At 41.1% G+C, this 22235-nt stretch overlaps 1 protein-coding gene across 2 annotated transcripts in view; it reads right to left on the minus strand.

Annotated features, from left to right (window-relative positions):
* The window catches only part of TTC29 (tetratricopeptide repeat domain 29), a 986907-nt gene that overhangs the window by 423686 nt on the left and 540986 nt on the right, over positions 1–22235 (minus strand). For both annotated transcript variants that reach the window (XM_069242623.1, XM_069242622.1), the window contains one exon: positions 11561–11652. In XM_069242623.1, coding sequence (XP_069098724.1) covers positions 11561–11652 — 92 coding nt within the window. The remainder of the gene's footprint in view (positions 1–11560; positions 11653–22235) is intronic.

Consider the following 22235-nt stretch of genomic DNA (forward strand, 5'->3'; position numbering starts at 1 on the left):
AACATTTTTCTCCACTTTTTACTTTGTAACTTTTTCCTGAGATATCAGGTTTTTTAAAGCAATATACCGTTACGTCTGCTGGACCCTTCTGGTTGTGAGGATATATAGGGCTTGTAGGTTCATCAAGAACCCTAGGTACCCAGAGCCAATAAATGAGCTGCACCTTGCAATTAGTTTTCATTCTATACCGGGTATACAGCAATTCATTTGCTGAAATATAAAGAGTAATAAATAGGTATCAAGAAAACCTTTGTATTTCCAAAATGGGCACAAACCAAGGTGTTGCGAAGCAGTGGTTATTTGCACATCTCTGAATTCCGGGGTGCCCATGCTAGCATGTGAATTACAGGTTATTTCTCAAACAGACATCTCTTTTACACACTGTCTTACATTTCAAGGAAAATGTAGAGAAAGACAAGGGACAATAACATATGTTTTGCTATTCTGTGTTCCCCCAAGTCTCCTGATAAAAATGGCACCTCACTTGCATGGTTAGGCCTAATGCTCGCAATAGGAAACGCAAAATGGGCAAATCACATTTTTACATTGAAATCTGACATGTTTTTTTGCAAAGTCCCTAACTGTAGATTTTGGCCTCTAGCTCAGCCGGCACCTAGGGAAACCTATCAAACCTGTGCATTTTTTAAAACTAGACACCTAGGGGAATCCAGGATGAGGTGACTTGTGGGGCTCTCACCAGGTTCTGTTACCCAGGATCCTTTGCAAACCTCAAGATTTGGACAAAAAACACTTTTTCCTCACATTTTGGTGACAAAAAGTTCTGGAATATAAGAGGAGTCACAAATTTCCTTCTATCCAGCGTTCCCCCATGTCTACTGATAAGAATGGTACCTCACTTGTGTGGGTAGGCCTAGCGCCTGCGACAGGAAATGCCACAAAACACTATCTAGACACATCAAAATTATCAATTGCAAAAGTACCAGTTTTTGCGGGGAGGGGGGCACCTGTGTATTTGGTCCTGGGCTTAGCAGCCATACAGGGAAACCTACCAAACCCAGACATTTCTGAAAACTAGACACCCGAGGGAGTCCAGGGAGGTGTGACTTGCGTGGATCCCACAGTGCTTTCTTACCCAGAATCCTCAGCAAACCTCACATTTAGGTGAAAAATCTATTTTTTCCCCACATTGCTGTGTGGGATCACCCAACCGGGACAAACTTCCTACCACCCAACATTCCTCTCAGTCTCCTGGTAAAAATGACAACTCACTTGTGTAGGTGGGCCAACTGCCTGTGACAGGGAAGAGCCAAAAACATGTCGAAATTGAGGGGGAACCAAAGCGGGTCCAAAAGGGCAGTTTGCAAAAAAACCTTTTTAGGCTGACAAGTGGGGCTGAATTTTTATTGGTATAGATGAGACAATGATCGGTGTTAGGAATTTTGTGGATTCCTGCAGATTCTGGAAGGTTCAGTCACAAAAATGTGGAAAACATGTGTGATTTTCAGCAAAGTTGGAGGGTTGCAGGGCATTGTGGGTAAGAAAATGGTGCGGGGAGCATGTGAAGCACACCACCCTGACTCACCCAGCTTTCAGATGTGTCTAGGTCTTGTGGATTTTTCTACATGGCAGCGTCCCAAAGCCCAAAAAGTGCAGCCCTCTGCATTCCAAGTGGGACGATTTTGAGAGTTAGCCAAGCTCTCATGGCCCAAATGTAAAACCAAAACCCCAAATAATCAAATGTCCTCTTGCTTGACATGGTGTGCGGGGGGAGAGCTGAAAGACTGTTACCCCCTTCAGTTGGGGTGAGGGCATAACCATGCCCATAATGGTTGGTAGCCACCACCACACTATTTGTTTTTATTTTAGTTCCCTGGCATCTAGTAGACTTCCTACCTCCGCCGAGGTGTGGATCCGGGGTAATTGCCCCATCTGCCCACTGGTTGGCAGAACAACTTTGTCCCCATTTATTTGGGGTGGGGGTATGACCATACCCTCACCCTCTTATTTTGAAATAAAAATCTTCCCTGGTCTCTGGTGGGCTTTCTGCCCCCCTTGGGGGCAGATGGGCCTTCCAAAAATAGTTCGATCTGCCCCCAAAGGGAAAAGATATGGCCAACAGTAATGCGCCCCCATGGGGAGCGACCCTTGCTCAAGGGGCTGCCCCCCAAACAAAACACACATTCACACACACCAATCCCAGGTGCCTAAGTGGTTTCTGCCCCCCCCCGGGGGCAGATTGGCCTAATAGAAATAGGCCAATCTGCCCCCAAGGGGAGCAGAAATGTCCTAAAATAAATTTGCCCCCCCCTCCCAGGGGAGCAACCCTTACCTAAGGGGTCGCTCGCTTTGCGTGAAATTGGCGCAAAGAAAAATCCCTGGTGCCTAGTGGTTTCTGCCCCCCGTGGGTGTAGATCGGCCTAATAAAAACAGGCCTGAAACGGCCTAAAATAAGTTTGCCCCCCAGGGGAATGACCCTAGCCTATGGGGTCGTTCCCCTTGTGTGAAATTGATGCAAAAAAATTAAAATCCCTGGTGTCTAGTGGTTTCTGCCCCCATTGGGGGCAGATTGGCCTAACAAAAATAGGCTGATCTGCCACCAAGAGGGGCAGAAATGGGCTAAAAGTAATTTTGCCCCCCAAGGAGCGACCCTTGCCTAAGGGGTCGCTCACAACATATAAAATAAAATAATAATAAAGAAAAAAATAATAATAATAATTATGCCTGATGTCTAGCGGCTTCTGCCCCACCTCGGGCCAGATCGGCCTAATTATAATAGGCTGATCTGCCCAGGGGGGCAGAAATGGCCTAAAAATAATTTCTCCCCCCCGGGAGCGGCCCTTGCCCGAGGGGCCGCTCCCCTTATGCGTAAAATACAACAAAAAAAACTCCCTGGTGTCTAGTGGGCATTTCTGCTTCCCGATCGCGACATGAAGGGAAAGGAAAGGCCTTTCCTATCCTTTGATACCTCTTGCGGCCCCTCCACGTGATCGGAGGAGAATGGCACTGGAAGCTGAGCTTCCAGTGTGGAGGGGGAGGCCTCTGATGAGGTCAGCACGCGATCGCACGCTGACATCATCAGATGCCACAGGGGATTGGAGGGACAGGGGTGGAAGGGGAAGCAATTTTCCCTCCATCACTGCACTGGGGCGCCGAGGTGAGGCTCATGGGGGGAGCACTAGCCCTCCACCCCATGATCCAGTCCAAGGACGTAACGGTTACATCATTGGCGCCTCAGCGCCGCAGCCAAGGACGTAACAGTTACGTCCTTGGCTGCGAAGGGGTTAAGCTGTTTTGAAATCATAACAATATTAACTCCAGCTAGTAATTGTGCCTCACGTAGCCCTGCTAATAATTGCATCAAACGAAACAAGCTCCCACAGCGCATGCAAAAACTAACCCCAATAACCAATTGATGACCTTTAACTAGGCTCTGAGTAGCGAGCTACTCACCGTAAAGTGCTTTGACACCTCATCAGGGGTAGTAAGCGTTATACAAATACAATATATATTATTGTTATATTATATGTATAAATAACCTAGCAGCGGTCGCCACTAGGTAGTTATAGTTAGGACCATGTTTCCATAAAAAAACTTTTTTTGACTTGCTATATCTTTGCCACTGTTTGACTAATCCTCACAGAATTTTCCCAAAAAAGTGTTCCATTGATTCTTGTGCATGGGACATTTCGGGGTGACCCATCAAGCATGGGTCGAGAAAAAGGGGGGGCCCAAACATGTGTTTCCCATGTTAATTCCCATAGGAGTTTTGAACACGACTACAGCCCAAACTGCCGGACAGAGTTATACCAGAAACTTTAGGAGAAAGCTAGATTTTGTTTCGCAGATTGTGCTTTTGGTTATTTGGTGTAAATCCATTCAATAGTTTTTGAGATGTTAAAAGGAAAATAAATTTGTGTATCTAGGGACGCAAATCCTCCCCGACAACTTTGCAAATAATAAGAGCTTCTACATGGAGCTCTAGAGCTCTGATTGGCAGCCAACACTTCAAACCAGGAAGTCTTGGCAGCCACGTTGAGACTCGAGGGCCAGGGTACGCACACTCTGAGCCCTTAGCTCTGGTGCTGGGGTCACAGAGGGACCCCGCCAGGGCAAAAAAGCACTTTAAAAAAAAATTGGCATTAATTCACAACAACATTACAAACTCACAGCAAAAATATATATCTTTTTTTTTTTAAAACAAGCGCGGGCTCTCACACTTGTTTTTATGAAGCCCCCAGGTGGGCCAGGTCATGGGGCCATCTTGAAGTAAAGGAGGGGGTGCACGGGAACCCCCTTCTAGGACATTTAAATGCCCCAGGGACCACCACCTCCCTGGGGCTTATTTAAAATGAATGCGGGTGGGCTGTGCAGACCCACTCAGCCCCAACGACTGACAACTAGCCGGGGCTTCGATCAAATATAATGTGGGGGTGGTGCAGGGACCACCACCTCCCCAAAGCTTTGATCTAATACAATATGGGAGGAGCGTGGCTCCCCGTACTCCCATAGAACTCAGCGATTCAAATACAATGGATGGGCCCCTGTGGCCCCCCAGCAGCCCTGGGGACCACCACCTCCACAGGGCTACTTTACGTTTGGAGGGGGTCCACATAGCCTCCCTTATGAAGCCAATGATGATCATGGGGACCTCCACCCTAACCTTCCCCCCACCCAGGGCCAGCTCCTGCTATGTCCTGGGGTGTAAATAAAAGGAAATGAAAACATTGCTCCCACAAGCAGGGAGCTGCTATTTAAAGCAGCTCCCTCCTTGTGGGAGCAATTCTGGCTCCTGTAGGATGTCAGTAACCCCCACGGTCCTGTCACACGCTCTCCCTTTTCCATCACATGAAGCAATGGAAGAGAGAGAGAGAGAGAGATAGTTATTGCAAAGGTCTCTCCATACAAAAGACTTCAAAGAGTCAGACTAACAAGATGTTTGGTAAGAAAGTTATAGTTACGTTTAGATGCAGAGCAGAGTCACTTCAGGCCTAATGGTCTAGGTCTTGTGCGGTCACAAGAATCGCTTGGCAGTGTATCTGTTTATTTTCCAGAGTTTTCACTGTGAAACAATCCTAGAGATGGAACACTGAATTATTTTTCCCCTCAAAATCTGTGGGTTGAATGGGTTATATGACGGAACACAGAATCTTAAACTACTACTAACCTTAACAACGAGGTCGGAACACCGACCTCGTCTTTACTACTAATGATTTTACCACGAATGTCTTAACAACGATATTTCGTTGTAAAGGCATTCCTGATAAAATCATTAGCAATAGGCACCATTCACCCTACATCCCTCACCCCACCCCCCCAACCCCACCCCAAAACCTAAAACCCCCTGACCCGCCACCCACTCCCCAAAACCAAAAACGCCCCACCCCCCAACCCCACCCTAAAACCTAAAACCCCCTGACCCGCCACCCACTCCCCAAAACCAAAAACGCCCCACCCCCCAACCCCACCCTAAAACCTAAAACCCCCTGACCCCCCACCCACTCCCCAAAACCAAAAACGCCCCACCCCCCCAACCCCACCCCAAAACCTAAAACCCCCTGACCCCCACACCCACTCCCCAAAACCAAAAACGCCCCACCCCCCCAACCCCACCCTAAAACCTAAAACCCCCTGACCCCCCACCCACTCCCCAAAACCAAAAACGCCCCACCCTAAAACCTAAAACCCCCGACCCCCCACCCCTCCCCAAAACCAAAAACGCCCCACCCCCCCAACCCCACCCCAAAACCTAAAACCCCTGACCCCCCCACCCCCTCCCCAAAACCAAAAACGCCCCACCCCCCCAACCCCACCCCAAAACCTAAAACCCCCTGACCCCCCACCCCCTCCCCAAAACCTAAAACCCCCCACTTACCTGAGTCGTCACCTTGTCATCTGCGTCGTCCTCCTCAGCCGACTCCCTTGTTTGTACCTTAACCATGCATGTTCGTTGTTCAGGACATGCGTGGTTAAGGCACAAAATAACGAAGTCGTGGTTAAAGAAAGCGTTGTTCCGCTTTCGTTCACCAGGACTTCGTTATAAAAAATTCGGCATAAAGGATGTTTACCGGTTGAATGTCATAGCTGCACCTGGACACTGCACAGTAAGGAGTAACTTCTGGCCTAGTGGTTAAGGGTTCTAGTCTAGGTGAGGCTATGGTCATTTCCTGCTTTAGTTTCTTTTCAACTATAAATATTTAAGTTGCATACTGAAAGGTGATTTCACTCTTTTTAATTGACAAAACTATTTTTCTTTTCAATTTCTTCAGAAATGTCACAATCTGGGTACATTAATCATGAAAGCCTAAACTGCTCTCTCTCTCTCAATCTTTCATTTTCTCTCTCTCTCTCAAGGCTGGGTGGTTAGGGGGGTTGGCCGCAGTCCCTGCATGGCACAAGGTTGGGTGGTTATAAGTTGTTGGGCACAGGGCCTGGCCACAGACCAGGCCCTGCTAACATCCGCCACTGCACATGGCCTTTGGTGGTGGTTGTAATATCTTTAAGTAATGAAAATTATTATACGCAAAAAAAACATGTTAATTCACCAAAAAAAATAACAAAGGTTGCAGGGACATTATAGTTGAGAAATAGAATTTTTTTTAAACATAGAAATTCACTTAAAAACCATAGGTTATGGGAACGTTATAGTTAGACTCACATTTTAAACATACAAAACCACAGAAATTCACCTGTTATAGAGTTATCTCAAGTAACTATAACTGATGCCCTAAAGTAACTATAACGTGCACCCTTGTCATGCACTGCTAATTACCCCACAAATTACAGCACTCAACACATCTTTGATAACATCATTGATAATATAAATGTAATATTTGCAGTAAAGCTTTTGATGAAAAACTGTGCATGGCGAGGGCGCGAGCTATAGTTATCTTAGAGTATGAGGTGAAATTCGACAAGCACCTGGTGCAACTCCATAATAAATGGGACAGACTCATCAGAGTCAGACGGTGAGCATATGCCCCTTTAAGTGCTGCAAAGCCAATGCGGCCCTGTTAGTGAAAGGGTCCGAAGGCTTTGGATGGATACCATACAAATAGGATAATGCACTGGGAAGGACATTCCTAACATCGTAAATATAAATGAAGAGATGCTGTGGTGTTTATCTAAAAGTATGAACTGCTGCAAGCATAATGCTTTACACAACTCATATTGAAAATGGATATTACAATTGTAAAGAATTGGAAGTAATTGTGCTGACAGTATATGAGTGATGTTTAAATGCCGCAATGACTCTCAGGTGCGATCAGTTGGGAACTGCCATTCCCAGAGTGCACTATATAAATCAGGACGGCAGTAGGCCATGTTGAACAATAGACAAAAACACCAAGGGGAAGACGTAATGTCGAAACGAGTTGTGATGTCTGCTACAAAGCTGTCATAACAAACAAATGAAAATTGCATTTTTAAGCCTCCGGGAGTGCAGCGTGTTTTATTTTGCTTCACATATATATATATATATATATATATATATAGAGAGAGAGAGAGAGAGAGAGAGATATATGGTGCCACTTTAGAAATTATAGGCTAGTACTGTTTATGAATAGTTTGGAGTGGCACAGGAGTCAAAGAGAAATTATACATAATCTTACAAATGAGTGCATAGTGATAACACTCGAGGTAAACATCAAGTTCATACACAATAAGTTGAGGAGCACATATTTAAGATAGCTTTCTCTTGTATGTTTAGTTACAGGACTAACAAGTTTACATCAAAGTGCAGTGAGTTAGTCACCCAGAGCCAACAATAGCAAACGACCATTCACTGTTACAACAGAGTATAGGACGGTTGTGGTCAGTCATTAAAAATATCTCCTACTGCCTTTAGACAACTCACTATGTCTTGCAGACCTCAGTGCCCAGCAGATGTGATGCGTCAGACTGGTGGAATCTAGTGCCTCGGTTTTGTCTCTGATGCGGTTCCCCTTTGTTTACCACTGGCTTTCATAATCGTGTGTATGTGTTCAATAGTGGATGCGGGGAGAAACGGAAGAGTGCATGACACCTGATGAATCTCAAGTACAAGCTTCGTGCTCTCTGGCGAAAGACTGACAATATATTTCATCAGATTGGTCTGCATGAGTATGCACCCCTGCAGAAGTATCTAAACATTACATATCAGAGGAGATTGGTGATTAACGAAGTCTTCATTGGCATTGGAAGGAATGATTGAAAAACGTTGCGAATGAAAAACAAAGCATGTATAGTATTCATGTTTTATATTGACAGCATTGAGCATAATGAATACAGCACTGCACTAGCAAAGAAGCGGGGGCCTAAAAATAACAGGGAAATATAAACCGTAACATTCACGTAAAAGCACACTGTTGCTTGGCACAGTAGCAGGCCGTTATTATCTCTGTAAAGTCTTTCATGGGTGCTCGTTGTGAAGCGTGTCGCTTTTTCCCCAATTCACTGAAATGCCGTGATCTATCACCTGAATTCTAGTGCAGTCTCTTTCTGAGTGTTACCTTCATTTTAGCATCTCTTTGGCATATAGGGGGTTATTCCAACTTTGGAGGAAGTGGTAATCCGTCCCAAAAGTGACGGTAAAGTGACGGATATACCACCAGCCGTATTACGAGTCCATTATATCCTATGGAACTCGTAATACGGCTGGTGGTAAATCCGTCACATTTGGGACGGATTACCACCTCCTCCAAAGTTGGAATAACCCCCATAGAGTCAAGAAATGGCATAGTTTGAGTTTTGTCGACCTCAGACTTCAGCATATTTCAGGGTAAAAGCAAATCTATGTATCCATTTGTATCTAGAAGTTTACAGATGCAAATCATGTACTGTTAGTTGACAATAGTCTGTGAGATGAGGATGTCTAAGATAGAGCCGTAGCGAGTTTGTGGATCACCCACTTCTGTGCTGCTCAGCCGGTGGCCAGCTTCTGAATGCAACTGCTGTCCAACTTCATTAACATAAACCACTACAGTAGACTAAACACATATGCGGATTGTGATTTATTACAATACAAATGACTTTTTTCTTCGAGAAGCAGAAGCTAGTTATGAGGATATCCTCTCATGAAAGGGCCCAATGTGAATGTAAAGAGTCGAATATAGGTTGGGTATACAAGTCAACCCTTTGTGCAATAAAGATGCCATTCAATTTTATTTTCATCTGGTAACATTTGCTGTGCTTCAAGGACAGAGGTCAAACATCAGTCAATAACTTCTGGCAAATGGCTGTTCATTCTTTTAGCATGGAGATTGGCGTTTACATTAACTGCAAAACGAGATGGTTTTGTAAAGTGAACTATTTTGCTGTCTGGCAGATGTCATATTTTCGAACGCATATTAAAGTTTAAATACCTGTAAATGAACTGTAAAAATATTTCAGCCTATATCATCAGTTCGGAAAGCACAAATGAAGCACAATTTCCTTGTAATTCTAAAGAGTGATGTAAACAAATATTTTAATCGATCAACATAAATGAAGAGATATTTCATGAAATCAGACTTCCACACATTAACACTTTTTATCAGTAAAAGAAAATATATGTCTGAGGAAATTTGAATAGAAAGTGTGTTGTCTTTAAATGACAGCGTACTATCACACCAGGCTTTAGTAATATATTTGCAACAATGTTCTCCCAAAAGCACCACCAGCTACATACTACAACCTTACCAGTGTCCTTCCGAATACACTTTCAACACTCGCTATTTCTGTGTGATGCTTGGAATTTTCGCAATCCCTATGACTTTAGTTATGTAACATTGATGACAGCACCCCCAATCTGAAAATTGTTCCAGCACCACTGCCTGTGTTAAACATGTTATAGAGTCAATAATAGTAATTTTACTCATGCCAACTACAGACCTGATGTATCAGTTATGGGTCCTTCTCAGCATAATATTCAACCACGATTTCTGCCAACCATGACAATTTAAGGAAAAGTTCCGGCAGGGCACACAATGCCTTGTTGAAGTAAAAGAATGTGAGAAGTATGCATTCCCTATACATCCTGAAATCTGCCTAAACCAAATTATAAACACTAATAGGTGGTCGTACAAATAAAAGAAAAAATCTGGACTCTAAACTTGAGGACATAAGGAGTTATCTCCAGATTTAGAATGGCGTGGTAACTTAAAACACTTTGACTTTTGGAGGATGAGCTAAATCTGGAGGATAATCAATTGATGGAATTTACTATAGTATCCCTATGGTGAAGAAAACTCAGCCTATGGACTCTGCTGCTAATTAAGCCCTTTTTCTAGAAATGTGTTGTCTTTACTTAACTTCCTAATTCTAAATCCGGCACCTAAGGCACTTCTTTCGAGACACATCTTCAGCTTTAAAGAAAACTCCTAGGCAGAACAGGGCGCTTAATTGACAGAAGGTATAAAGCAAGGTTATAATGTTAGACAAATATTAATTCCAGTTACCAGCGGTTTCTGTTTGCAGTGCACAGGTGCAACCTGAAGAGAACATTATATGGCACAATCGTTAAATCCATTCAACCAGACCTTGGAGAGTTAAAACACATATTCTGAGATACATAACTATTTGGTTCCGAGAATGAGAGTGAAACAGTGCAGAATATTTGTGCGTCTAGGGGGCTCCAGTTTCACCAGTGGGACAAGGGGCCGGTTAACACCCTCATCCCTTGACAACTGTCCAATTATGGATATCACACTTGGCCTACTGTTTGCAGTAGAAGTAATCAATAGAGGATGCGGTCGAGCGAACACAGATTTGGGTTGAACCAATGCATGAAAACTTAATCATTTACTCAGAGTGGAGAAATCAAACAGACCAGAGCGAAGGTTGCCTCTGAGGGCTTGATGGTCGCGCCCCAGGTTTCAGGGCTTGCCTTCAAATTATTTAGATAAATGAATTCGGTGAACGAATGAAATATCTGGGTGAATGTTCTAGAATTCCATGCATTGACATCACCGTTTTAACTCTTTGGGGTAGTTTTTTAGGGAAAAGAATGTATAATGTTTCATTTGACAATCAGAATAGGATAATCACTGAGGCGTTTTGTTCCATCAAACAGACAACATTAATTTAATTTAGAAGAGGAGAAGAGTGCTCAATTTATACTTTACACCACCAGCCAACTGTTCAAGAAGCTTTATAAAAACACATTTTGAACCTTAATATGTTTTCTCCTTAAACATATGCACTAGGTTTAATTACACATTTTAGAAATGGTCGTCGACTTAAAAAAAATAGAGAGAAGTGTGTTTGTCTGACACAAAATTAACTAAAAGTGGTTCAGTCTTTATTCCCTTGCATGGGTTCGGGATTTGCAGCTTCCTACCTAGAGAGTATGCCTTGCAGCATTATTATTTAGCTGGTCTGGGCTTTAAATAGATCATTTTATAAACTGTACAAATGTCAACATACAATGGCTGCGATACAGAAGCATAAAAGAAAACTGCTCGAAAACTGCCCTTTTTAAGCCCTCAGCTGCTCAAAATAACTCACAATGAAAGGGTCACTCCTGAAGGGCACCGCGAAAAATTAAAGCAGCTACAAAATAGGAAGCGACAGACCACTAACAATTGAAATCCTTCACAGATGGATGGAGCAGCTGTGACAGCATGACAAGGGTGTGTTAACCTACCTCTGCAATGACTTTGCAATGGCCTCGTATGCCTGACCTAGGCCAACAATATCATTCAGTTCTTCCACAATTTTCATATAGGTGCTCAGCGTCTGCGGGTCACAAAAATTCAATTAGATTATGAGCACATTTTCAACTTCTTAATTATACACTGATTCTTCCTCTACTTTGCAATAGTCATAAGGTATTGAAGAGAATGTATAAACAGTCCCCAAAGCAATATGTTATTTTACGATCGTTTCACTCTGTTTTACCTTTCTATATAAAACGGTTTTCAACAATTAGCTCAAATTCCTACATTTGAAGTTAGAAAGGATGGGAAAAAGAGCAGCAGCCGCTGTGATCTTATCACAAGGAGAAAGGAGAGATTAAAGTGGGGGCGACACAGACAGATGTAAACATTCCACAATTTAAATGTGACTAAATAAAAAGGCCCTCATTTTGAGTCAGGCAAAGCTCCTATTGCAGTAGTTTTGCACAGAGATCACACCACCTTAACTCGATCAGATATTCTAGTATGAGAAATAAACAGAGTATTATAATAGGTCCTCTAAGGAATGGGGATTTACTGGGGAAACCACTAATTTCCGCAGGTAAATAGAGAACTCCAGGCTGCTTTCCAGGGACAAATTCGTCCCACCCAAATATATTCTTGGAAAACTATGTGCTGTAATATTACATGTGGCAGTACCGCAATACTTGTAATACTCATTTAGGTGGAATCTGAGGCTTCCACTCAAATCAGTATTATAGGGAGACCAGAATGAGGACCAAAGAGTGAGACTGAGATTGGGACAAGAAAAAAGGAAACTGAATTGCAGAACATGAGATTTCAGTTGGGATGTAAAAAGTGATCAATGTGGATAACAGGAGCAAGACCATGAATACGATAATGTTGTCGCTGGAACTAAAGGCAGTTGGCTAAGGCAGTTTGGAATGCAAAGAACTGGCAACTTTTACAAAGCATTTTCATGTTGCACAGTTAGTGTTTCAACTGTAGATGTGTAAAATCGAGGATATGAGGTCAGAGAAAGTTAGGAAAGGGTTACAAAAGTACACATATATTATCAATCAATAAAGAAAGGAAAAGAAAGTTTGGAGGGAATACACTTAAGTGAAGAAAGAGAAGTCTAAAGATGAGAGGTCATTTTAATACAACTTTGATGAAATCATTCATTGTCTATCTAGTATTAAGCATTGATCAAATATTTAGAAATCTTGCAGACAAGTTAAGGATAAAGATCTAGTACTAATCAGTGTAGAGGTGACAGCAAAATGTTAAAGAAAGGAACATCTAAGTAAGAGGTTTTGAAGGTGTTAAAGTTTATATGAGGAAAAAGGAGGACCCAAAATAGAGCTCATAGCAGCATCATAACAAAAGGCAGAACGTGAGGACAGTTCACCACTTTTTTGCATTCTTCTCCAGTCAGGAGTTTAAATAAATTGCATTGTCCACTGGTCTGGAATTTCACCAAAAACTCACTTGAGCATCAAATGTTAAACTGCACATTGACACCACTGCAAGTGTGAATGTCATCCAACTATGATTGTTAAAGTTTGATAAACATGATATGGTGTGCAATCCTTTTTCCTTTTGTTATTGGTTAGCAGCAGTGCCTTACTGTTCAGCCCCTTCACCTACTCTTTGCAATGAAAAAAATTGACATTCTGTTAATTGGGTCATGTATGGGTCAATAAATGTTATTTATATTAGGCCTGTTCTGATTAAGTCTATCAACGGACTTTGAGGTTACAAATCTGATTAAGAATTTTCTCAAAATTGAACCAATATAGTTTTTTTGGGTGGTTTCAATTTCAAGTAGGTATTTTTTCTGCTTGTATCAAGATAGCTCTCATAGTGCTAGTTTTATGGAGCTAAAGGAGGAAATAATTCAGATTCGGCCTTTTAGATGGTTTGTATTGGCCCCTGTTACTATATCACTATTTTCAACTTTATATAACTTCATTTAATGGACAATACATACAAAACATCAGACTGTAATTTAAATATTCATTAAACAATTATTCGGACTATGAAATAATCAGCAAGCTTTTAGTATCTTGGTTTAAAATATATTTTAATATATAAAATATATTTTAGTTTCATCTTTTTATTGTAATTCTAATATTAAATAGGTATTTTACAATGTTCTAATACCTGCCAATCAATGTTCAAAATATAAATATGGTCTCAATAAATAAATTAAATTTTATTTTGAAAGTATCTTGCAATGATATGAAAGGTAGAGATACAAGTGGATTACATGACTGAGTACTAAATGTATGAAATATGTCAAATGTACAAACTTTACCCTAAAAACAAAGAACAAGAAAGAGGAGAACATATGGGCTACTGGAGTCCATTGCCACTGGGACTTAAATATCATGCGTTTGAGAAGAAAGCATTCTGGGAAAAATACAATTAAAATACAGAAGCCAAATCAAGATCAAAACAAGAACAGGTTCTCAAGAGACACAAACTGATATATCCATGTAGCACAACATTGTGTGGTGCCACAATAAATAAGCAGACTACAACCTACAACAGCAGAAGAGGCTTTTCAAACAGACAATGACACAAGACAAATAAGAAAACCACACCAACCAAAGGCATCTCTAAGACTAAATCAGAACCAGTGCTAATAAATCAACCATATTCTAAATAAGTCCTTTAGAGAAAAAAGCTTAATCCCAAAGAAGATGAGAGCAGGCCACTGCCTGGGGACAGAGATTCTTCACACAAGAAAACCACACCAAGCAGAGGCATCTCTAACACTAAATCAGAACCAGTGCTAATAAATCAATCATATTCTAAGTGTAGTCCCAAAGAAGAAGAGAGAAGGCCACTAACTGGGGACAGAGATTCTTCCTCCCCATGGAACAAAACATATAGAAAGGAAGATTTCCATGCTTCAGGCATGCGTAACAAGCAACAAAGTAAGAAAAATAGGCACAATTCACAAAGGTATTTGCTATGCTATGTAAAGGAATTTCTCCAGAGCACTTTCACTACATGGTGCTGAGAGGTTTGTCCAAAAACAGAGCAAACTATGGGCCCTATTATGAGTTTGGCCAAACGTCTGACCTCCCCGCCAGAGTTACTAAGATTTTCCTGCTAGGTTGGCAGACGGAAACCTCAGTTTCCACCCGCTGGCCTAGCAGGAAGCAGGCTACATCAATGTCTGCAGCTCGTGATCAAGCCGGTAGCAATAATGTAGCCTGCAGGTGCACCGGCACCCTTGCAATGATCAACATTGCAATGGTGCTGGCCAGGGGTAACCCTGAACTGCCCATGCCAAGTGCATGGGCAATACAGGGGCCCCTCTGGGGTGCCCCTGCACCTTTTCTCCGCCAGCCTTTTTATGGTGGTGCTACCGCCATGAAAACCCAGCGGAGAAGGTGGTCGTAATCCCCAGGGCAGCTCTGCTTGCAGCGCTGTCCTGGCAGATTAGGACTGCCACCATCCTCCAGACTGCCAGGATCTGACATCCTGGTGGAGCCAGAGGTTCCCTAGCGGTCCGAACACCAGAGTTGTAAAGTAGCGGTCGGACCGCCACTGCGAGTGTGGCAGTCTATAGACTGTCACACTCATAATTAGGCCCTATGTCAGAAAAGCAAGCAGCCTTCAGTCTCTTTAAGAAGTAAAGGAAGGTGAATGCACCATTTAACCACCTACAGTAATTTCAGTTTTGGTGAGCAAAAGAGCATTTTTTGTACTATAATCCTGGCATTCTGGTGTACTTTCCCATTATTATGCTATTGCAGAGTTTCCAGTTGTTTAACTGTGGCTTTCTAATTGATTCTGAGGTGTTCATTGTGGACTGAAGTCTGAAATGGCTTGTGAAAGTTTGCTTTGTGTACTAGCCATGGATATGCTCCTCTGGTTAGGTAATGCTTCAACTTCAATGAGTTGTAGGTGTAAGTTTGATAGGTAAGACTGAACTACTGGATTGTATCTTTTACCTGGTAGGCATTCCATTTGGCTGGCAGTTGGATACATGTAAAAGGCAATTTAAAATATTGAGTGCTGTGAAGTAACATGATTAATTGAAGTATTGCATCCATCCCGTTTTTACTTACATCAGTGCAATGCCCTAAGTTCAACAGGTATGCGCAGGCATGGGCCCGTGCTCACTGTGCCACTGGAGACATTCAGCAACAAACTTGGGTGAAATCGGTCTTTGGTTATTTGTGGACCAGTTCTGAAAGGACCTGGCTTGGCAGTTCAGACTGAACTGTTCCTATTGCAACAGGACCAAGGCTGATTTGCATACGGCTGGGCCTAATCTGAGATGGCATGGTGGGCAAAAAAAACACAGTGGATTGAGATGTGGCCTGAGTAATTACCAGTGGTTGCGAGTAATTCATGCAGTCCATCCATCACCTTTTGGTTTACTTGAGTGTAATGGTAGCAGGAAATTACATATTTGGGCTATGTTGAATGTATGTTTGGAATTCCATCTTTGTTTTTTTTCTAATGTATGTTGATCCCTATGTTCAGCATATGAAATAGTGTTGGAATGTTGTATTAATGTGTATCCAATATGTGACGAAGCTTGGCATATCTGATGGAGTCTGTTGTTGGGCGTGAACAACTGTGTGAATATCATCCTAATGTGTACTTGGATGTGTGGAGCAGAAGGTGTGTGTTGGATTCCATGAAGAGTCCTCCTGACCTAATGTCAAAATGTAGTGCAGCTGTGTATTCAGTGAGGTTAGAACTGTGGAAAATGTATTGGAGTTGGTGAGTAGTGTAGATGTGTGCGCATCTGAATACTGAATATATGAGCCATCACCATGGTGTCTCCGGATTGGGGAGGGTAAAGGGGGATACTATACATTGGGTGTATTTATCTTTTATGATGTCAAACATGAATAAAACAGATCTTCAAAATGATTGAACATGTGCATGCTCAGCCAATGCGTATCATTAGATCTGTGTTTTATTCTGCATGTGTTGTGCATGTGCCAGTGTCTGAATGTCATATGAAAGACTTAAAGAGCTGAATGGTTGCTACGGACCAAATGTAGTACTCTGGAGGCCAAGAGCATCCCATCCTTCTGAGGTGGGCAAATTTTCTTGCACCATTCGGGTAATAACGACTTTGTTGTTTATAATGTTCCTTAATGGCAGAATAGTGATATTTAGTGCTATATTTTAAAAAGTAATTATAATCATGTACATGTTCCCTAATTTCTTACAGAGGTATTTGGGAACGTGTATGTGCATATCATATTAAAATGTCATACAGATGTTTATTTTGGTTATCTAGACAATAGACCCCGAGTTGAATTGTTTTTGTACGCTGCATCTGACTGACTGCTTGAACGTCTCATGGTGCCAGACATTAGTTGTGTACTGTACACAGTTATGGGTGTGCCTGCAGAAATTATCAAGTGGTGTCTAGATGTCGAAGAGTCGCTGTATGTAGTGCAGATGTTTGAGCGACATATTGAAGTTCTATCTAGGCCCATTCAAATTTGGTGCTATGCCATAAAGATATTGATTAAATCTGCAGATCGATAGAAAAGCACATTATAGGTGTGCAGTCCACATGGTCAGAAGTTTCAATGCACTGAAGAAATAGTGTGGAATAAAGTGCTAATATCCAACTTGTAGAGAAGGGTGTATTTCCCCATACTACCTTACTAGATCACTTGGGGCCTGATTCATAAAGGTAAACTTAGACTTTTGCGTAAGTTTAGGATTTTTTGGTATTCACAAACTACGAGCTGATAATAAGTCTACCACTCCGCAGTCGGGGTGGAGAGTTTAGCACATAAAAAGATATCATAGGTTAGTTTGTGAATAACAAAAAAAAAAATTACACAAAAGTATAAGTTTACCTTTGTGAATCTGCCCTATTCTCTGAAGGATCTATTCTTCTTTGTTCGTCAGACCGCTAGTAGATAAATATTTATCCAAATTTTAAGATTAGAGATAGTTTTTTTGATCAGTGGGGCCATCTGAGACCTTCCTAATTAAAAGAGGGGTGGGGGCAGATTCCGTGGAGGAGAATGCTATCATACATTGAGTATGGATGGCTAGTGCACTAGGGCTACAATTGAAGAAGTCTGAATTAGGGCCCCATTTCAGACAATGTATGGGTTTATGAAGAAGCAGTGATCTTAATAAAACACAAGGAATTCTAACCGGACGCAAGGGATGAAGATCAGAATGACTAAAAGGCATATGATTGGAGACGGTGGACGGTTTGTTAGCATCGTCGTGTGCACTTCCTGGGTCTTAAGTACCCCCAAAAAACTGATCGTATGGGCTTGACAATGACTTTGGAAAACTAACAGAGGGAAGAAAGAACATTTCAGCCTAGTGCGATTAACAACATAAAAGCAGTATAAATAAAAGTATAGAAGGAAAACATTACAATATTTGATGTCAATGACTAATTCGCTGACCTTAGAAGGGAAGTCAGTGCCGCCAATTTAAAGGACAAGTCACTAAAGGTACAAGCATCGTGCTCCTTCATGCTGCTGCAGCTCAATAATTGTTCGTTGAGATGGACGAGAAGAAATGGCATGTGGAAACCTTCCTGAATTACATCCTAATGTTGCCATTAATGTAAAGCTGTAAATCGAGAAAGTTCGAACCATTTCTAAAATTATGACCAGGCACAAGGCATGGGATTGTCTCACGGTTTGCAAAGAAATTAGGAACATTAGGGCATCCTAAAAACACAATTTAAAGAGACCTGGTAGTCAATAATGTATCTAGTAAGTGAGCAGAGTGGTAAAATTAGATCTAATGCACAAATATGATAATATGTAATATAAATAAACTCTTTCCCAGTCTTCTGTAGGGAATCATCTTTTTTAGAAAGCATTATTTAACTGATAGACATTTCATACAGACTTATATTATGGCTTCATATCCCAAGTTTAGTCGCAGTTTTTATCTTTTTAAAATCTAATATCCATACCTTACACTTTATTTACTAATATGTCATGATTTAATGTAATGTTATGGTCATTATTTGCATTTCCTGACTTAATCACAATGAACATTCGGGTAATTTAATAGAACAGAAAGTACTTCAAAAAGGTAGACACTTGATTTTTAGCTTCATATGTTCTAATAATTGAAATGTATTTAAAAATTGTGGTACAATGATCGTATGTGCCAAAAATATTTAATTGTAATAAAAGATGAGAGTTACTTGGAGTGTTTGAATTGATTAGTTCCTACTCCTGCCATGGGAACCAGTGTGAATCTAGGGGCACGTTTCCTAAGAGACTGGACTTCCAAATTGAAATTGAAATACTGTATCTAAAATATGTATTTGCAATGTACTCCAAGTATGTACTGGTAGGTCCAGTGCTAAACCTATGAAACCAGGACTGGATAAAACTCCTGGACAGTCTTGCTCGGGTATGCAGTGTCAGTCCACCTTGCAGATTTGTATAAGAGTGTTGATCAGCGATTTAAATATGCACAACATTAGAAGTATCTGTGGGCATGAGATGGCAGCGTTTCATTCCTTTGCCTGCTGCTGCTAGGAGTCTGGCTATTGAGAATAAAATCCCTTAAAGGGACATCGGGTCAAAGTAGGCTAAAACAACGACAACGCGTGTGTGGGATTATGTTTTCGGGCACACTGAAATCACTGATGTATCGTGATCCACAAAAAGTCTTGTAAATTGAGATAATGGTGCAAGATTCCGCATTCCAAACAAGTGCTGCTTCAAATTTAAAAAGATGCAGTAACAAATATACCCCCGATGCTATAAACCAGTTGATAATATCATTGGATGAGTACAATGTGGAGACCATATTCTAATTTGATAATTATGCATTAATTAGGCAATGTTAGCTGAAATATGTTTTGTGAACAAAAAGTGACATTTTGAAAAAGATGCCACAACTAGGGCAAACCTTCAAACTGCATTATATTATTTTTCTGATGACTGGCCAAAAAGAGTAAAGTGGGCTGAAATTCACTTCATGACACCTGATTTTATGTCTGGAAAAAGGCATAACTGAAGTGGGGAAGAGCCATAAAACATGTCTCTACCGTGATAGTGTTTTATTTTAATGACTTCTTTTCTCATTATATATATATATATATATATATATATATATACATATATATATATATATATAGTCAGATCATGTCTCAGGCGCTATAGAAATATATTTTGGAAACATGAGCAACAACTCTAAATAATGTTTTGAACTTGAGCGCTATCTTATTGTTTTTTTCAACTTAGCATTCATTCACTTTACCTTAACATTTTGAATAGAAGTGATGAAAAATAACCTTTTTGATGAATTAAAAAGGCATATGCAAGTTTCACCATTTGTTGAAAAGTGCATCTTTCTGTGAGGTACACCACTGTGGTAAAATTTCATTTTCTAACTCCAAGGCTTGGAGTTTACGAGTATAGCACAATTACTGAAGTACTGCAACTAGTTCATGTTATAACTAAAGTGTAACTGAGTTAGCAACATGAGGGCTATGACCCTTAACCCTAAACTCCAAGAACGATTTTGACCATGGTAACCTTGTTAACTTGTTGTGAAGTAACTGTGGTTTCTCACCGGGTATAGTCTAAATTCAGGCTGTCAATTCTGGAAGATAAAATAATCACAAAAGTGGCCAGTTTGTTATGATCTGTTCCAAAAGACTCAGATATATTTAGTTAGAAACTATGACTTCTGCAGTATAGGAAAGATTTTGGGAAAATTGTGACATGATGCTTCTGGATGTGATGTTATCAAAGAATGTTAGTTAATCTTGACTTTACTCAACACTTATATTAATAATTATGCTGTGAAGGAGGTCTAGCAGCGGCTTCAAACGCCAGGTCATGAATCGTGGGTTACACATTAGGACACAACCACAAACCTGTGAATGCGGTGAGGAACTGAAAGAAATTTACTGGTATGGGCAGTAAGCCTAAACTTTCAGGTTACCTAGCCATGCAGGACACCCTGAGGTAGGATTGACAATCGTAATAGAGGATAACTTGTAACCTCGAAACTTGCTTTGTTTTGCTACTCTGTTTCATTGGTGGGCCTATCCTAAAATTGTTAGATCAGCTGAAACATGTTATTAACATAAAAGAACAGCCTCATTGTTTCCCTAACACTTCATTTTGTATAAGAGAGATCAGCCTAGATGCCTTTTTAGTTCTGCTGATTGGTGCATTGTTTTATGCGAGTAATCATTCTATTCTGTGGTTTTGTCCGCATTACTTAATACAATTTTTTCTAGAAAGACCTCTCTTTTAATGCTAGTTTGACTTAACATGATACATGCATTTTGCTAGTCACCTTTATTGAACACAGTGTGCTAATTAACATGTAGGCAGCACAGCATTGGTATTCAGATTTAAACTGGAAGCAAAAGGAGATATACCTCTAGTGGATGAATGACACAATGTGTAGTCAAGAAACCTTGTCTTAGATGCTGGCTTCCTTGCTTGACCAAACTTTCTGATCCTCAGAAAATATTTTATTTGAGCTTGAACAATTTTAGAGTGTTCAATATGAAAGCACCATGAAGTACTCAGCTTAGGATATATGCTATAGAAGCACCCCACTCATATGGTTCACAAACTACAATGCTGTTCCTTATGTAACAATAATATTGGCCATATATAAAGGGCCTGATTTAATCACGTCCGCCAACCTCACAATCCCATATTTGTCAGTGGACGGGATATCCATCACTGTTGTGACAGAGTAACCCGTCTGCCGAGTTCTAAATCAGGCCCATAGTTTTGACGGTCACCGGAGGACTGTTTAATGTTTCTAATTTCATGCATAAAAACTATTACTTTTAAATACACCTAACTCTATAATGGGATAAAATCTAATTTCGTAATCTGAAATACTTACGAATGTTAAATAGTATATTTTATTTTCAACAATATCATATTTTCACATATGTTTGGTGACTTAGTTTGACAGCTAGCTCTGCAGTATAATGCCACAGCCTGCTAGTTTGAGGAGTCTGTATTAACGTTCTAGCTCTAAGTCTACTGTAGGTGAGGGTTCATGAAATAGTATAGGATGAAGAAGGGAATCATTATGGTAACTTGTCCCCCACCAATGTTTCATTACACCACTGTGTGAATGCCTTTGTTTGTAGTTGTCTACTTGTCCGATATCTTGAGGATAATTTTAAACAGTTCTTTTAGTTGTAAAGCCTTGCCTACAAGGGTGTAAATTAGCATGCACATCCCCGCATATGTACTGTTATTTGCTGAAAAAAAGCACAGTAGCTCAGTCACCCTTATGACTCCCGGTAAACAACCAGTAGCTCAACACTCCTTTCAGCAGGTCATCTTGAGCTTTATCTCTGCACAGTCTGCTGTGTGTGTCACACATTAACCAATGCCACCTTAAATTTCAGCCTGTCTCAAGTCTCACATTTCTAAGATAAAATTAGAGAGAAAATAAGATGAGGAAGCTAGAATAAAGACAGTGTGTGAAGGCCCTGGGGAAATTTCAGTCACATTACTATATGGCCACAACTTTGTCATGGAATAAATACCATGTTGGTGTGCATGCTAGTCTTTGCATATTGGCAGCATTTCCTGGCTTGTTGTGGGCATCTGTGGCATGTTAATGGCCACCTCTGGTATAGTCATGGCCGTCGCATAATGGTGGTAATTTGTGGCCAGTGGGGAACATCCTGGCATGGTGAAGCCC

The sequence above is a fragment of the Pleurodeles waltl genome, chromosome 1_2 (assembly GCF_031143425.1).
Source record: "Pleurodeles waltl isolate 20211129_DDA chromosome 1_2, aPleWal1.hap1.20221129, whole genome shotgun sequence".
NCBI lineage: Eukaryota > Metazoa > Chordata > Amphibia > Caudata > Salamandridae > Pleurodeles > Pleurodeles waltl.